The 18,615-nt window shown below is 43.3% G+C and overlaps 1 protein-coding gene across 3 annotated transcripts in view; it reads right to left on the bottom strand.

Moving 5' to 3' along the window:
- LOC122944920 (UDP-glucuronosyltransferase 2A1-like) overlaps nucleotides 1-7,131 on the bottom strand; it is a 60,600-nt gene extending 53,469 nt beyond the window's left edge. For 2 of the 3 annotated variants that reach the window (XM_044303678.1, XM_044303651.1), the window contains exon 1: nucleotides 6,408-7,131. In XM_044303678.1, coding sequence (XP_044159613.1) covers nucleotides 6,408-7,125 — 718 coding nt within the window. In that variant the 5' untranslated portion in view covers nucleotides 7,126-7,131. Of the gene's footprint in view, nucleotides 1-3,337; nucleotides 3,460-6,407 lie in introns of those variants that run through there. The other variant, XM_044303670.1, reaches the window with a different exon arrangement.
- Nucleotides 7,132-18,615: the final 11,484 nt, after the last annotated feature.

Raw genomic sequence — 18,615 nt, 5'->3', positions numbered from 1 at the left:
ATAAATGAGTGGCCCAGAATCCAGACTATAAATTGACATCATGCAAAATAGAAATTAAATTAGTCTGATAACATTAAATCTGGTCTAACATAAAGACTAACTCTGTGAGAGTCCCAATGCCTGATTCTGCGAATCACTGATTCATCCAGACCACAATTGACCGCTTCTGTAGCAGCACCAATCCTAAAGGAATGGGTTGATATTCTAAGGGAGCTGAGACCCAATACCTTTAAACATTTTATCAAAACTGAACAAAACTGAAATCTAGTCAAAGGAGAACAATCTTTATGTAATAAAAAAAGGACCCGACAAGGACAGACATACTGCTAACCATGACTTTGCAATAGCCACTGGGCATAAAACCGAACCAACCCACTGATTCAACTTAATAAACCTGCCCCTCCCAACTTGATCAGTCTTAGAATGTCTCAGAAAAATCTATATTGAGCTCTTTTTAACTGCCACATCTGAAAAAGTTAGCCCAGAACAAACAGATTTGCTGACTGCTACCAACTCTCAAAGCAGCAAAAAACGCCAAAATGAACGCTGTTCTGAATAATAAAACTTCAAAACTGTCAAAACAAACCTTCGGTAAAACATTAAACAGGTCAAATAACATCTGAATGGAAATCGGTCTCCTAATATCAACATTGGAAAAGTGTTTTTTGTACCCTTTCAACATTTGTTTAATCTGAAAACAAGCAGACAGGGGCTGCTCACCATATATTTTTTGAAAGAACGAAATACCTGAAACAGTCTTAGAAACAGCAGAAAAAGACAACTGCCTGTCGCACAAACTTGCAATAAATAATAAACCTCTATCAGTGATATTACTAAATTTATCATCACAACCAAAATTGAATAATAACCAGTCACGCCATGCGGCTGCATAAGCAGGCCATGTTCAGGGTGCTAACGGGCATCTAATATTATCCAAAATGAATCCCAAATAAGGTCCCATAGATGACGAGGGCTGATTTGTTTCCGGAGCGAGTTGCCGAAACTTCCAAAACTGCAGGTGAGATAAAGAGTCAGCTAAGCTATTTGATGACCCTACAACATATTTAGCTTTGATCCAAATATTACATTGCATACAAACAAGCACCAGATGCCTTAACAGCTTAACCACTAACTCTGACTTGGACAATAAAGTGTTAATGGCAAAAAGAACACCTTTGTTGTCTGTATGAAACAAAATCATCTTATTCCTAAACTCTGACCCCCAAATTGCTACCGCCACAATTACAGGAAATCACTCTAATAACACAATATTCTTTGTCACGCCACGACTAAACCATGAGTCAGGCCATTTCTCTGCAGACCAATTACCTTCCCCCAAAAAAACGTATCCACAATTTCCAGCAGCATCAGTAAATAAACCCAAGACATCAGAATCTAAGAAATCCTCTTGACAAAAACTAGAGCCATTGAAGTTCTGTAAAAATTCTAACCAAATAAAAAGATCATCCTTCAAGCATTTCGTAAGCCGAATATGAGAGCTAGGCGATTTCAAACCCCTGGTGGAAAAATAAAGACGCTTTGAAAAAACTCTACCCGTGGGGATAACTCTCCTATCAAAATTAAGCAAACCCAAAACCGATTGCATTTCTTTCAAAGTACATTTCTTCTTCCTCGATAATGCGACAGATATCTTAATTTGTCTAATTTTACTTCCGGTAATCTAAATTCCATCTTAGGTGTATCAATAGTAATTCCTAAAAATTCTAAACAACAACTTGTAAGAACAGTTTTTTCATGAGCAACTGGAATACCAAAGCAATTACAGATATCAAAAAAAATTTACAGAACAAAGACTAGAATTAGGGAAACCTACAAACAAAAAATCATCCAGATAATGTAAAATACTGCCAAAAGAAATGAGAGAATACAAAACCTAGTGAATGAAACTAGAAAAAGCTTCAAAATAATAACAACAATAACGCAAAACCCATCAGAAGGCACTTGTCAAAATAATAAAACCCATCAAACTGGAAACCTAACGAACAAAACCCAGAAGGATTAACAGGGAGCAAGCGAAAGACCGACTTTATGTCAGTCTAAGACAACTAAGCCCCTTTGCCGAATTGCCTAAGTAACAATAATGCACTATCAAAAGAAGAATATTCCACCGTAGCACAAGACTTATCCACCATGTCATCTAACAAATTCTTCTCTGGAAATGACAGATGATGTATAAGTCTAAATTCACCTGACTCCTTCTTTGGTACAATACCCAACAGAGAAAGTCAAAAATTCGCAAACGATGGGCTGCTAAATGGACCTTCAATTCTACCCATAACCAACTCTTTCTGTAATTTTAGTCTTACAACATCACTATGAACATAAACCGACTTTAAATTGTCCACCCAGCAACAGCCCTTACCAAGGAACTCCGGTATAACAAACCCTTCATTAAATCCGTCAAAAATTAATTTAGCTTTCTGCTGCTCTGGGTAACGCTCTAGCCAAGGGTGCATTGCGGACAATTTTACTGGACTCAATGCTCTTAAGAACTTGTTCCTTGGTACCAAGCTGCTGCTGACCAGACAGAGTTCCTTTTGAAACAGGGCACCATGGGGTGAGCGCCCCTGCAAAAGGAACATTCGTGCTTGTATCAACAATTACTCAACCATTTACATAATGTTTCATTAAACGCAAAGCAAACCCCCTTTTTTAAAACCGATTGAGAAGAGTTTGAAGGTTAAAAAGGAACAGGTTTTTGCGGTAACATTAGATTCACCCATAAACCTATGTCTTTTACCCCCCATCTAAGAGGGGTGGACCGCCAGCTTCTGATGAAACGTTTCATCATAATAAAACCAAGCCAGGCCTCCAAAATTGCGATAGGCCTCAATGCACATATCCATGTGCTGAAATAGGCCAGAACAGAATTCTGTATGCTTCTCGCCCAGCACAGCTGCAAATATACAGAAGGCTTCAAGCCAGTTATTAAGTGACCTGGGCATGACATATTTTCTTTCGTCCTCGCCTTTATCCTCCTTCTTATCCGACTTAGTCACATGCTCTTTAGCTGATGGCAATAGCGACATAATGTCCACATACTCCATGCGCCAAATCCTCTCTTTAATGCTGATGTTTAAATGAAAACCAAGCGGCGATACCTCACATGCAAAAGCCTCTTTAACACCAAATCTCTAAAATAGGCACCCCATCAGCATTAAGAGATTTGGAGCTTGTGCTCCATACATCTGCAGCTGCATTAACCGTTTGAATGCCTGCTGCATTAACCCCTTGTCTGACAATCTAGTACTAACTAACTTAATAAAATCAGACAAAATAGCAGACACAGACACAGGGACAACAGTGACTGTCTTACCACTCTTCTGCTCCTCCTGGACACGTCCAGAGGTTGAAGCCAGAGGCTGACTTGATCTTCTATGGGGGCTCGGAGGTAGCTCAACCACACCACTTGGGAGCTCCTCAACAGGCCGCCCCAAATATGTGTCATCCAGCAGGCTGTTTCAGTTCTGCACTGACGCTAAAGGGCAGGCAGCTCCCTGAATTCTTTGCTGGGGCCTTCTCGTGCTGCTAGACACTTCCTTCTTCCGGCCGCTCTGTCCCCGGCTCTCTATGGTCCTGGAGGACCGCTGCCTTTGCCGACGAGAATGAGCCGAAATCTCACGAGAGCCGTTCATCCTGTCACCAGATACCGGGAGGAGGGGTATAAGCAGCCCTAGCTTTTCTAGCTCTTTTGCATGGGCGCATATTTAACCCCTCCTCCCGGCTCTGAGCGGCCACAGGCTCCTCTGCTCGATCTTCCGACTCAAAGCTGCGATCTTCTTGAGGTCCTTGATGCGGCGACATCTCCAGGCAGGTTCGCAACCAATCTTCTCCTCCGGCGCTTTCAGTCTTCTCTATCAGCCAGCGTAGCAAAGCCTCCATCATACAGATGCAGTGACGATCCGGTCATCTCAAAACTGGCCCAGAGGCGTCGCCAAACCCCATATTTAAGGACACATTTTTTTCCTCTGTTGACATAAACACCAATCAGCTGTCCAGCAATCTACCCCAGCAACAAACTGCACCAATCAGTGAAGATCCTTGGCTGTCATAAAATCAGGTGAAACCGGCTAAAACCAGCTGATGCTGGACGAAGCTTTTCAACTTGAGGTAAACCTGTCAAAAAAGAGCGGGAAAACAAAAAAAGGGGAGGGGAAGGAAAAGCAGGAACCATACAACATGCTAACATATGGTGTCATTTCCCCCACGTGTCCCCCAAGCGAAACGCTCTGGGGGGCCTGTACATTCTAGCATCCGTGACAATCTTGCTTTTAATTTCCATGTCCTTTTAAATAATCCCACCCTAGCTGAATCACTGCCAGCCATACTTAGGATCACTTTTAGGAAGGCCAAGATTAGCTCCAAGTAGAGTGCAACAATTTAAAGGGGTTCTCTGGGAATTAAGAGAATGAAAATACTTAAATATTCATTTATTATAAATATATTCCTAAATACATTTTATTAGTTATAATGGCTTGTTTTTTTCTGGGGAGCAATCATTACAACAAATAAAACGGCCGTCGTCCTATTAGTACACATAAAACCTCTCCTAATCACACAGCAGGACAAGTTTCTTCAGAGCTGCTTCATCCTCCTCTCTGCTCTACTTGTCAGGAATCCTGAATACAGCTAATAAGATCAGATGAATCTCTGTAGGAATGGAGTTCATGAGGAGACATGATTTACCTGTACTAATAGGACGGCGGCCATTTTGTTTCTCCTGATGATTGCTCCCTAAACAAAATGAGCCATTATAACTAATGAAAGGTATTTGGGAATATATTTATTATAAAGTAATATTTAACTATTTTCATTTTCTTAATTCCCGGAGAACCCCTTTAAGACCAATAGGGAACTCCCCAGTAGTATACCAATTGGCAGTCACATAAGCCTCAACAACCACTGTAAATATTGCACCACTATTGCCCACAAGAAAAAGACCTTTGCGAGCCAGTTAACTCAAGAAGTATTTACTGTGACATCATATATGGACTGTGCCACACCATATTTTATCCATTTACTAGAATTACCATGCGGCATGCAATATGTGGGCCAAACCACACTTCAAGAGGACTTTTTTTTTTCCATCTAAAACAAAGGATCTCAGATGGAAATAGCTAAAGCAGCTGCCAAATAAGATTGACGGATGCTTAAAATACAGGATCCGTTTTTTTTCTTTTCTTTTTCTGTTCTGAGGGATCAGAAGAACAGGAAAATTAATGTGGATGTGAACCCGGCCTTAGTATGGTGAGGGTTGTGGGCTCCCCTGGCTTGTGGGCCCAGTCACAACTGTGATAGATGCAACCACTACAGTTACATCATTGTACACAATTATTAGGGTGGCATCATTCACATTTGATATATATCCGTCTCATTTTATTATATACATTAAAATTTTCCCATTATCTTTTCAAATGTTCAACCAACTATACAGTGATGTAATTGTGGCCATAAGTGGAATCATCTCTTGTGCCCACATAGTGGCTGGTAGATACTCCCTTCTCCATATCTCTCTTAGGGTGCAACATGTGCAGATTTTTTTATGTCGTTTTTAAAGCCAAAACCAGGAGTAGATAAAAAAAAAGTGGAGAAGTAGGATCTGTACTTAATCCTTTCTCCTTTCATAATCCACACCTGCTTTTGGCTTCAAAAAACCTGAACCTGTGGCAGCACCCTAACTCTCTTATGCTAAGCAGCACATGTCATGCTACAACTTGTAGTATACAGAATGACTACTAAGCTAATGGTGTCCTTGGACTATGAATTTTTCTCTGTAAAGGGCATCTGCACTTGACATACTCGTATGTAATAGAGTTTAATACAACCATTTCTCCATAATGATTTTGTTGTGTGTAGATCATAGGATTGTTGTAAAAGAGCACAAAATAGAACTTCAATTTATAACCATTAAGCAAGGCTAAAAATAGGTCTAAAATTTAAAAATATATATTGTAATGGAATAGTTACTACATCAACTATGAATCTTGTATTAGTTTGTACTAAGTGCTATACGTATATTTTGGGGTTCTAGAGTTTCCTGCTGGTGTTTAACATCATGTCAGCTGCTCGATTAGGTTCTGTTAACACTGCACTTGGGTTCTGCATTAAGTATATACAGTACATGGAGAGGTTCTTCTGACTTACATGCCAACATGCCCATAGATTTCGATAGCCAAATGTATGCTAAAGACATGACCCTTTTGCATATATTTGGACAGCATACTTTGGTGCATTTTTTTTAACTGTATCAAAAAGCATTGTGGACTAGGTTATTGCCCAAAATAAGTACATTGCGTTGCATATGTTTTTATTTTTATATGCAATTCAGTTGCATATGTTTGGTAGTATGTTCATACACACATCACACTATCCGCATTTATACTTACCTAATGCCTCACTGTAGTACCCATCCCATTGTTCTGAAAAGAGTATATGGAATAAGATATCTTGAAATATGTAAAAGTTCAAATTTTTTAGTCTTTCCGCAAAAGACAGATTGTCAGTGAGCTCCACCATAGAGCCAGGAACATAGGAAAATGGAGCTGGGAGTTTACCACATAGTCTTTCCATTGAGTTACCCATTGAAAACCTAATGGAGTAGACAAAAGGCACTCCAAGGAGCTCAGCAATAAGTTCACCACACGGTACCATTGGGTCAGAAACCAAAACGTCGAACTTATTCTCTTTCAGTTGTTTTAACAGTGATTCGTTCTTTACTACACCGTTACATATTTGTTCTTCTTGTTTCAGCAGTTCTGCCATAAACTTCTTAGTCTTTTCATAGATATTCCAATAAGACATTTTTGGTAAATCATAAATCCAAAATGCCAAAAACCCATCCAAAAACTTTTCATTCTTCTCTCTTGTAAATGGAACAGAGAAATTTTCAAATTTCAAAGATGAGATATTTTCAACGCCCATAATCATAAATGCTGAGTGGACTAACACAGTCACATCATGTCCTTTACGTGCCAGTTCCTCCAAAATCATTCTCTGATTTAAGAAATGACTTGCATCTGTTGGCCAAGCTAAAACCTTCCCAGCAGATACTGTGTTGAGGCAGCATATAGGCAGTAGCAAGAGGAAGACACCAGTACAAAGCATGTTGATTAGTCAGTGTGCTTTCAGGGTATGAGTGGTAGCTCAAAAAGTACAAATTTCACAGTAATGGCCAAAGGTTCATGGCACTGGCAAGAAATAATGATTTTTTTTTTTTTTATCCTGTGAACCGAATGTATTGCAGCATAAGTAGCCCTGCTTCAAGCATCTCTTACTCCCCAGTTTTAATTATTATAAATCAAATTGTGACAGTAAGGCCAGGTTCAGACTAGTTTAATATGGGTGTGAATTTTCTATGAATCTATGATACAATTAGTTTTGGGTCATTAGACCTGCAGTTGCATTTGGATTTTTTCATGTAATACAAGTGTAAACACCAGGGTGGATAGGCAATAGACCCTACAGCGAAATTTCCTGATGGGCCGATGCTCAGGGGGCCACCCAAGCTCTCCTGATGGCCACAGGCCAGGTACATAGTGATCTGATGGGCAGCATGGTGGCTCAGTGGTTAGCACTGGTGTCTTGCAGTGCTGGGGTCCTAAGTTCAAACCTGACCAAGAATAGCATCTGCATGGACTTTGTATGTTCTCCCCGTGTTTGTGTGGGTTTCCTCCGTGTACTCCAGTTTCCTCCCACACTCCAAAGACATACTGATAGGGAACTTAGATTGTGAGCCCTATTGGGGGTAGCTTGATGCTAATGTGTGTAAATCGCTGCAGAATATAGTAGTGCTATATAAGTGCATAAAATAAAAAAATCTGATGCTCAATGGCTGCAGTTGCCCAACTGAACTGTATTACAATCCTCAGGACAATAATACAGTTGAATACTGTGGAGAGAGCAGCAGTATCTTTTGCTGCACTATGATATTGCAGGCCCTGTCTATTTCTGGTGTCCCTGCCTACTTGTGTTGGCCCCGCCAACTTATTTTGCCCTGTCTTCAATCAATTTAGTCCCGCCTACAGCATGGGGCTACTTTTAGTTTTTTTTCCAGGGCCACTTTAACCACTTCAGCCCCGCTAGGTGAAACCCCCTTCATGACCAGAGCACTTTTTACACTTCGGCACTACACTACTTTCACCGTTTATCGCTCGGTCATGCAACTTACCATACAAATGAATTTTACCTCCTTTTCTTCTCACTAATAGAGCTTTCATTTGGTGGTATTTCATTGCTGCTGGCATTTTTACTTTTTTTGTTATTAATCAAAATGTAACGATTTTTTTGCAAAAAAATGACATTTTTCAATTTCAGCTGTAAAATTTTGCAAAAAAAACGACATCCATATATAAATTTTTCGCCAAATTTATTGTTCTACATGTCTTTGATAAAAAAAAAAATGTTTGGGCAAAAAAAAAAATGGTTTGGGTAAAAGTTATAGCATTTACAAACTATGGTACAAAAATGTGAATTTCCGCTTTTTGAAACAGCTCTGACTTTCTGAGCACCTGTCATGATTCCTGAGGTTCTACAATGCCCAAACAGTAGAAAACCCCCACAAATGACCCCATTTCGGAAAGTAGACACCCTAAGGTATTCGCTGATGGGCATAGTGAGTACATAGAACTTTTTATTTTTTGTCACAAGTTAGCGGAAAATGATGATTTTTATTTTTTTCTCTTTTTTCCTTACAAAGTCTCATATTCCACTAACTTGCGACAAAAAATAAAAAATTCTAGGAACTCGCCATGCCCCTCACGGAATACCTTGGGGTGTCTTCTTTCCAAAATGGGGTCACTTGTGGCGTAGTTATACTGCCCTGGCAATTTAGGGGCCCATATGTGTGAGAAGTACTTTGCAATCAAAATCTGTAAAAAATGACCGGTGAAATCCGAAAGGTGCACTTTGGAATATGTGCCCCTTTGCCCACCTTGGCAGCAAAAAAGTGTGACACATCTGGTATCGCCGTACTCAGGAGAAGTTGGGGAATGTGTTTTGGGGTGTCATTTTACATATACCCATGCTGGGTGAGAAAAATATCTTGGTCAAATGCCAACTTTGTATAAAAAAATGGGAAAAGTTGTCTTTTGCCAAGATATTTCTCTCATCCAGCATGGGTATATGTAAAATGACACCCCAAAACACATTCCCCAACTTCTCCTGAGTACGGCGATACCAGATGTGTCACACTTTTTTGCTGCCAAGGTGGGCAAAGGGGCACATATTCCAAAGTGCACCTTTCAGATTTTGCAGGCCATTTTTTACATATTTTGATTGCAAGGTACTTCTCACACATTTGGGCCCCTAAATTGCCAGGGCAGTATAACTACGCCACAAGTGACCCCATTTTGGAAAGAAGACACCCCAAGGTATTCCGTGAGGGGCACTGCGAGTTCCTAGAATTTTTTATTTTTTGTCACAAGTTAGCGGAAAATGATGATTTTTTTTTTTCTCTTTTTTCCTTACAAAGTCTCATATTCCACTAACTTGCGACAAAAAATAAAAAATTCTAGGAACTCGCCATGCCCCTCACAGAATACCTTGGGGTGTCTTCTTTCCAAAATGGGGTCACTTGTGGCGTAGTTATACTGCCCTGGCAATTTAGGGGCCCATATGTGTGAGAAGTACTTTGCAATCAAAATCTGTAAAAAATGACCGGTGAAATCCGAAAGGTGCACTTTGGAATATGTGCCCCTTTGCCCACCTTGGCATCAAAAAAGTGTCACACATCTGGTATCGCCGTACTCAGGAGAAGTTGGGGAATGTGTTTTGGGGTGTCATTTTACATATACCCATGCTGGGTGAGAGAAATATCTTGGCAAAAGACAACTTTTCCCATTTTTTTATACAAAGTTGGCATTTGACCAAGATATTTTTCTCACCCAGCATGGGTATATGTAAAATGACACCCCGAAACACATTCCCCAACTTCTCCTGAGTACGGCGATACCAGATGTGTGACACTTTTTTGCAGCCTAGATGCGCAAAGGGGCCCAAATTCCTTTTAGGAGGGCATTTTTAGACATTTGGATCCCAGACTTCTTCTCACGCTTTAGGGCCCCTAAAAAGCCAGGGCAGTATAAATACCCCACATGTGACCCCACTTTGGAAAGAATACACCCCAAGGTATCCAATAAGGGGCCTGGCAAGTTCATAGAATTTTTTTTTTTTGCATAAGTTAGCGGAAATTGATTATTATTTTTTTTTCTCACAAAGTCTCACTTTCCGCTAACTTAGGACAAAAATTTAAATCTTTCATGGACTCAATATGCCCCTCAGCAAATACCTTGGGGTGTCTTCTTTCCAAAATGGGGTCAGTTGTGGGGTGTTTGTACTGCCCTGGCATTTGAGGGTCTCCGCAATCATTACATGTATGGCCAGCATTAGGAGTTTCTGCTATTCTCCTTATATTGAGCATACAGGTAATGAGATTTTTTTTTCCGTTCAGCCTCTGGGCTGAAAGAAAAAAATGAACGGCACAGATTTCTTCATTCGCATCGATCAATGTGGATGAAAAAATCTCTGCCCAAAAAAAAAAATGGAGGGGAAAGGCGTCTGCCAGGACATAGGAGCTCCGCCCTACATCCATACCCACTTAGCTCGTATGCCCTGGCAAACCAGATTTCTCCATTCGCATCAATCGATGTGGATGAATAAATCATTGCCGGGATTTTTTTTTTTATATATATATATATATATATATACAAAGTGTTTGCCAAAGCATAGGAACGCCGCCTCCTCCTCAGCTCGTATGCCTCGGCAAACGTATCTGTCACTGCAGAGGAGAAAATCCCGTCTTGCAGCGCCGCATACACCGACTTGCGTGTAATCTGACAGCAGCGCAATGCTTCTGTCAGAATGCACATCGGTGCTGCAGCTAGTCAATCGGTTGGTCCACCTGGAAGGTAAAAAAAGAAAAAAACCAGGCCGCAACGCAATAATTTTATTAACTTTGCAACAGAACATATAAACTTTAACTTTTTTAACTGAACATTAACGTGTTTGCTTACTGGTGTGTTTTTTTTTTTGTTTTTTTGTTTTTTTACCTTTATAGAACAAACCTCTCCTTTTCCATGGGTCAATGTGCAAAGCGCAAATCGCCCAAAGATGTGGCGAAGTGCGTTATGCACTTTGTCCCATGTGAAAGGAGACGTTTGCAGCAGCAGTGAGTGAATGGGCCCTAATAGCCCTGTGTGCCTGTCCTGGTGAGATGATCCCTATGCTAATAGTGTACCTGTGAGTGGTACTTCCGGAAACACTCTCCAAAGCATAGGGCAGGGTGGTCCGGACAGTCAGGACAGAAATAGCGGGTGTCACGCCTTATTCCACTCCTGCTACAGACACGACATCTTTTTCGGGGTGACTGTTGGGTTGAGGTACCAGGAACGACATTGGGGAAATGTCGCTCGTGTAGATGGCTAACTACACTGGTGGTTGGGGCCACGGAACCTCCTGGATACAGGAGGTTCTCGATGATCTCTTCCTGAAATTTGAGGAAGGATCCAGTTCTCCCAGCCTTACTGTAGAGAACAAAACTATTGTACAGAGCCAATTGAATTAAATATACAGACACCTTCTTATACCAGCGTCTGGTGCGTCGGGAAACTAAATACGGAGACAACATCTGGTCATTGAAGTCGACCCCTCCCATGTGGAGGTTATAGTCGTGGACTGAGAGGGGCTTTTCAATGACACGGGTTGCTCGCTCAATTTGTATTGTCGTGTCTGCGTGAATGGAGGAGAGCATGTAAACGTCACGCTTGTCTCTCCATTTCACCGCGAGCAGTTCTTCGTTACACAGTGCGGCCCTCTGCCCCCTTGCAAGACGGGTGGTAACGAGCCGTTGGGGGAAGCCCGCGCGACTAGTTCGCGCGGTACCACAGGCGCCAATCCGTTCTAGAAACAAATGCCTAAAGAGGGCCACACTTGTGTAAAAATTGTCCACATAAAGATGGTACCCCTTGCCGAATAAGGGTGACACCAAGTCCCAAACTGTCTTCCCACTGCTCCCCAGGTAGTCAGGGCAACCGACCGGCTCCAGGGTCTGATCTTTTCCCTCATAGACCCGAAATTTGTGGGTATAGCCTGTGGCCCTTTCACAGAGCTTATACAATTTGACCCCATACCGGGCGCGCTTGCTTGGGATGTATTGTTTGAAGCCAAGGCGCCCGGTAATATGTATCAGGGACTCGTCTATGCAGATGTTTTGCTCTGGGGTATAAATATCTGCAAATTTCTGGTTGAAATGGTCTATGAGGGGCCGAATTTTGTGGAGCCGGTCAAAAGCAGGGTGGCCCCTGGGACGGGAGGCGGTGTTGTCACTAAAGTGCAGGAACCGCAGGATGGCCTCAAAACGTGCCCTGGACATGGCAGCAGAGAACATGGGCATGTGATGAATCGGGTTCGTGGACCAATATGACCGCAATTCATGCTTTTTTGTCAGGCCCATGTTGAGGAGGAGGCCCAGAAAAGTTTTAAGTTCGGAAACTTGGACTGGTTTCCACCGGAAAGGCTGGGCATAAAAGCTTCCCGGGTTAGCGGTGATAAATTGTGTGGCATACCTGTTTGTTTCGGCCACAACTATGTCTAAAAGCTCCGCAGTCAAGATCAGCTCAAAAAATCCCAGGGCCGAACCGATCTGAGCCGTCTCAACCCGAACTCCAGACTGGGCAGTGAAAGGGAAAACTACAGGTGCGGCTGAAGTTGGGGACTGCCAATCAGGGTTTGCCAGCACCTCTGGGATTCTAGGGGCTCTACGGGCACGTCTTTGCGGTGGCTGCGACGGGGTCACTACTGCACGTGCCACCGTACCAGCTTCAACTGCCCTTCTGGTGCTCGCTACTTCACCAGGTTGTACGGCAGTGCTGGTACTAGGTCCAGGGAGGGCTGGGCTGCTGGTGTATGCCTCACCACGTAATCCGACAGCACCAGCCCCACTCTGCTGCTCTTGAAGCGGATCCTGCGCAACCTGCGGTCTAGCGACACGGGGCCGGGTACGCCTGGTGGTATCAGGGACCTCAGCCTCCTCGTCCGAACTTTGGGTCAGAGAGCCACTGCTTTCTACAGGTTCGTATTCTGACCCGCTGGATTCATCAGATGAGGGTTCCCACTCCTCATCCGACTGGGTCAGAAGCCTGTAGGCCTCTTCAGAGGAATACCCCCTGTTAGACATGTGGGCAACTAAATTTAGGGGTATTCCCTGAGACTACCCAAGAAAAAATAAGCAAGCCTGTCTTACAAAGGGGAGGCTAGCGAAGTACCGGAGGCCGCTGCGATTGATAAAAAATATCAAAACTGATTTTTTTATCGCCGCAGTGCGTGTAAAGTGAATGTGCAGTGATCAAAAAAAAAATTTTTTTTTTGTCACTGCGGTGGGGCGGGTGTGGGCGAACGCACGTGTGGGAGACCGATCAGGCCTGATCGGGCAAACACTGCGTTTTGGGTGGAGGGCGAACTAAAGTGACACTTATACAATTATAGATCTGACCGTGATCAGTTTTGATCACTTCCAGATACTATAAAAGTACAAATGCTGATTAGCGATACGCTAATCAGCGAATAACGGACTGCGGTGCGGTGGGCTGGGCGCTAACTGATCGCTAACTACCTAACCAAGGGGCCTAAACTATACCTAAAACCTAACGGTCAATAACAGTGAAAAAAAAAAAAAAAAGTGACAGTTTGCACTGATCACTTTTTTCTTTTCACTTGTGATTGACAGGGGTGATCAAAGGGGTGATCAAAGGGTTAATTGGGGTTCAGGGGGGTGATCAGGGGCTATAGTGTAGTGTTTGGTGTACTCACTGTGAAGCCTGCTCCTCTGCTGGATCCAACCGACGAAAAGAACCAGCAGAGGAGCAGGCAGCCATATAACAGATCATATTTACTAATATGATCTGCTATCTGGCACTTTGATTGGATTTTTTAAAAATCAGCAACCTGCCAGCCACGATCATTGGCTGGCAGGTTGCTGACGAAATACTGCTGTGTGAAATGCCGGCGCGAACTGCACATGCGCGCGCGCATATTCGCGTCATCTCGCGTCTCGCGAGATGACGCGTATATGCGTGACTGTGCGCAGCGCTGCCACCTCCGGAACGCACATGTGCGTTAGGCGGTCCGGAGGTGGTTAAAGGGGGTCTGTCACCTCCATATGGCCATATACAGCGCTTACATGGCCCTGTAGCACACCTATACAGGATTGTAACGGTACCTTTGTTCTGTTCTTTAGACTTGCACCAGCAGGAAAAACGAAGTTTGATTCATATGCAAATGAGCACTCGCAAGTGCCCAGGGGCGGTGTTCAGTGTGTAGGTGCCCAGGCTGCTCTGTCTTCTTTTCACTTTACTCCTCCCCAGCCTCTGCCTTTGCCCGCCCTCCAAGTCCGGACCTATCAATGAGGCAAGAGACTTGGAGGGCGGGCAAAGGCAGAGGCTGGGGAGGAGTAAAGTGAAAAGAAGGCAGAGCAGCCTGGGCTCACTGAACGCCGCCCCTGGGCACTTGCGAGTGCTCATTTGCATATGAATCAAACTTCGTTTTTCCTGCTGGTGCAAGTCTAAAGACAAAGACAAAGGTACCGTAACCGTTACAATCCTGTATAGGTGTGCTACAGAGCCATGTAAGCACTGTATATGGCCATATGGAGGTGACAGACTCCCTTTAAGTTCCCAATCCACCCCTGGTAAAGATGCACCTATAATACAAATGTTAAAAGTGTGCCTGTCATACATGCACAAAAATGCACCAATTACGTTCATCTGAAACTGGTCTACTACCAGTCGGAAATATTTGATTTGGAGCTGCTTGACCTACTTGTTTCACTTTAATGTACTCCAAACACAAGAAGCATTCCATGATAAGAATAACATTAAATGAACCACATTCATTGGTACTTAAACCTCACAAAAAAAAATATTTGACCAAAAGGTTTAAACCATTAGAAAATTGAATTGTAATGAGTACAATGGCATAGAAAGTACCTACAGATCAGACACACCTGGTCTGGCGGTAGGATTCACAGTGTAACCATGATTCAGCATATTTTAGGATTACATGAGAACCAAGTGTGGTAGCCTTCAGGCCTTTGATCTTTGTCTTTATTTCTCCCTCTGATCAAATAATGTCTCATTTATAGAACTGATAGAACTGATAAGCTGGAATCTCTAAACAACTCTAGTTTTTACTGCACTCGTTTTCATAAATTAGGTCCATCAACAGTGGCTTACATATAGAAGTAAGGGCCACATAGCAAGGATCAAACCAGGCCCCCCACACAGGACTCAAGGGTTTCTGCCTAAACCCTTTTCAATGACACTTGGGCCATTTATTCCACTGTCTCATTTGTTAAAAGTTGTTCCTTTAGAGCACGGGTGTCAAACACAAGGCCCGCGGGCCGAATCCGGCCCGCCAGACCTCGTCATGTGGCCCGCGTAGCAGACAGTGTTTGTCCGACCTAAGCTTAGCTGCTGTCACTCACTGCGGCAGCCGGGCCGGGTGATCAGCTGAGCGCAGCCAGCGCTCCTCCCAAGCCTCCCCGAGTCCCTCCCTTCCCTCCTCTAGTCTACACAAAATAAGCTAGCCGCCGTCACTCACTGAGGCAGCTGTGGCCGGGTGTCAGCTGAGCGCAGCCAGCGCTCCTCCCAAGCCTCCCCGAGTCCCTCCCCTCCCTCCCTCCCTCCTCTAGTCTACACAGTGAATGATTCCAGGCAGCGCAGCTGCTCACTCACTGTGTTCAGTCTCCGGTCTCCAGTCTTTGCTCCTCCTCGCTCCTCCCAGACTAGTCCCTCCCTCCTCCTCTCTGATAAGGAAGTCAGGTCCATACAGGAAGTGACATCAGAGAGAGAGGCAGGGAGGGAGAATTGAAATCATTCTTCTCCTCTCCAGTCCAGCTCCAGCGCCCAAGTAGTGCCCAGCCCAGTGCCCACTGTGCCCTGCCTGCAGACAGTGCAGCAGTGTTTTTTCTAAAAAGGTATAAATATAAAACATTGGAAGTGTATTGTAACAGTGTCACCCCACTAAAGTCTTTTATATTTTTTTTGGGCTACTTATAATCCTTAACTGCGATTTATCAATACATAATGTTATATATCATTTTGGTTCAGTAGATTCTCCTAAAAACATACCTGTATTTTTCGCCGTATAAGACGCACTTTTCCCCCCCCCCCAAAAGTGGGGGGAAAATAGCAGTGCTTCTTATACGGCGAATGCAGCTTATTTAGCGATTTGCGAAAAAGAGGCACAGCACACAAACATCAAAACCTCATCCCAACTGTGAAGTATGGTGGTGGGGGCATCATGGTTTGGGGCTGCTTTGCTGCGTCAGGGCCTGGACAGATTGGTATCATCGAAGGAAAAATGAATTCCCAAGTTTATTAACACATTTTGCAGGAGAACTTAAGGCCATCTGTCCACCAGCTGAAGCTCAACAGAAGATGGGTGTTGCAACAGGACAACGACCCAAAGCACAGAAGTAAATCAACAACAGAATGGCTTAAACAGAAGAAAATACGCCTTCTGGAGTGGCCCAGTCAGAGTCCTGACCTCAACCCAATTGAGATGCTGTGGCATGACCTCCGACATCCCAAGAATATTGCTGATCTGAAACAGTTCTGTAAAGAGGAATGGTCAAGAATTACTCCTGACCGTTGTGCACGTCTGATCTGCAACTACAGGAAACATTTGGTTGAAGTTATTGCTGCCAAAGGAGGTTCAACCAGTTATGAAATCCAAGGGTTCACATACTTTTTTCCACCTGCACTGTGAATGTTTACATGGTGTGTTCAATAAAAACATGGTCACATTTAATTATTTGTGTGTTATTAGTTTAAGCAGACTGTGATTGTCTATTTCTGTGACTTAGATGAAAATCAGATCACATTTTATGACCAATTTGTGAAGAAATCCATATCATTCCAAAGGGTTCACATACTTTTTCTTGCAACTGTATACACTATGCTGTACTGCATATAACTGTATAATGCTGACCCTGCACCCCATATACACTATGCTGTACCCCATATAACTGTATACACTGACCCTGCACCCCATATAAATTGTGCTGTATCCCATATACCTGTATACACTGACCCTGCACTCCATATACATTATGCTGTACCCCATATAACTGTATACACTGACCCTGCACCCTGTATACACTATGCTGTACCCCATATAACTGTATACACTGACCATGCCCCCAATATACATTGTGCTGTATCCCATATACCTGTATACACTGACCCTGCACTCCATATACCCTCGGCTGTACCCCATATAACTGTATACGCTGACCCTGCACCCCGTATACACTATGCTGTACCCCATATAACTGTATACACTGACCCTGCACCCCGTATACACTAGGCTGTACCCTATATAACGGTATACACTGACCCTGCACTCCATATGCACTATGCTGTACCCCATATAACTGTATACACTGACCCTGCACTCCATATACACTATGCTGTACCCCATATAACTGTATACATTGACCCTGCACCCTGTTTATACTTTGCTGTACCCCATATACCAGTATACACTGACCCTGCACCCTATATACATTGTGCTATACCCCATATAACTGTATACATTGACCCTGCAACCCGTATATACACTGTACTGTAGAAACTGGTGAGTGAAAGCCCTGTTAAACACTCACTCACCGGCCGGGGCCTCATTACATGGTGTGGGGCAGTTTTGCCACAAGGAGACATTACTATAATGTATGGGGGCAACACAAGATAAGCCACATACAGTATAATGTCTCCTTGTTGCCCCATACTAGGAGAGCAACCAGGAGACATTGCTGTATAATGTATGGGTGCAACAAGGAGACATTATACTGTATGGGGGCTACAGTTATAATGTCACCTTGTTGTCTGGGCTGCCTGAGGACCAGAAGTGGAAGTGGACGGAGTCTGTCACCACATTTCCTGCATGTTTTATTTTAAATGGATATTTACTTCGATTATATATAGTTTTCATGATAGACTTAATATCATTGTCGTAGGAATTTTTTTATATCGCCGAACCCTAATTGAGCCCATGCAATCTGCAACAGGAGCAGAGCTCTAACATATAGCCAGGCACCTGCTCATTTTCCTCTTATCTAGTCTTCAATAAAAGACTGAATAAGGGGAAAAATACCCTGATTGCTGGTAAGATATTGTTATGCATTTTACACTGGCAGTTAGCCTATTAAACCCTGTCTTTGTTATGGCCTAATATGCTTCCCTACCTTGCAACCCTTGAGGCCATTGTTAGGCCTTCGGTTGCCATGGCCACTGTCAGAATCCGGCGATTGTTTCTCAAGGGGCCAGATAGGGTACGGAGGGAGCCCCTCTCCCCTTTTCTAGACCACTTACATGGTGTCATTGCCATCAACTGTAACAAAGGGCAGCTAGCTCTGATCCTGGCAATTGCAGCAGGTGCCCAGCCATATGTTAGAGCTCTGCTCCTGCTGCACATGGCACAGTCTCAATTCCTGAACCTATGCTGTGCCAGGACTGTATAACCATGGCACTCTGTGCAAATACCTTGGCAGTAGCACCATACATGCACTTCACTTATCGCCATTGGGTTATAGCAGATGGT

Source organism: Bufo gargarizans, chromosome 1 (genome assembly GCF_014858855.1).
Source record: "Bufo gargarizans isolate SCDJY-AF-19 chromosome 1, ASM1485885v1, whole genome shotgun sequence".
NCBI classification, from domain to species: Eukaryota; Metazoa; Chordata; class Amphibia; order Anura; family Bufonidae; genus Bufo; species Bufo gargarizans.
Note: the sequence above shows the minus strand (reverse complement) of the source record. Positions and strands in the feature narration are given on the sequence as shown.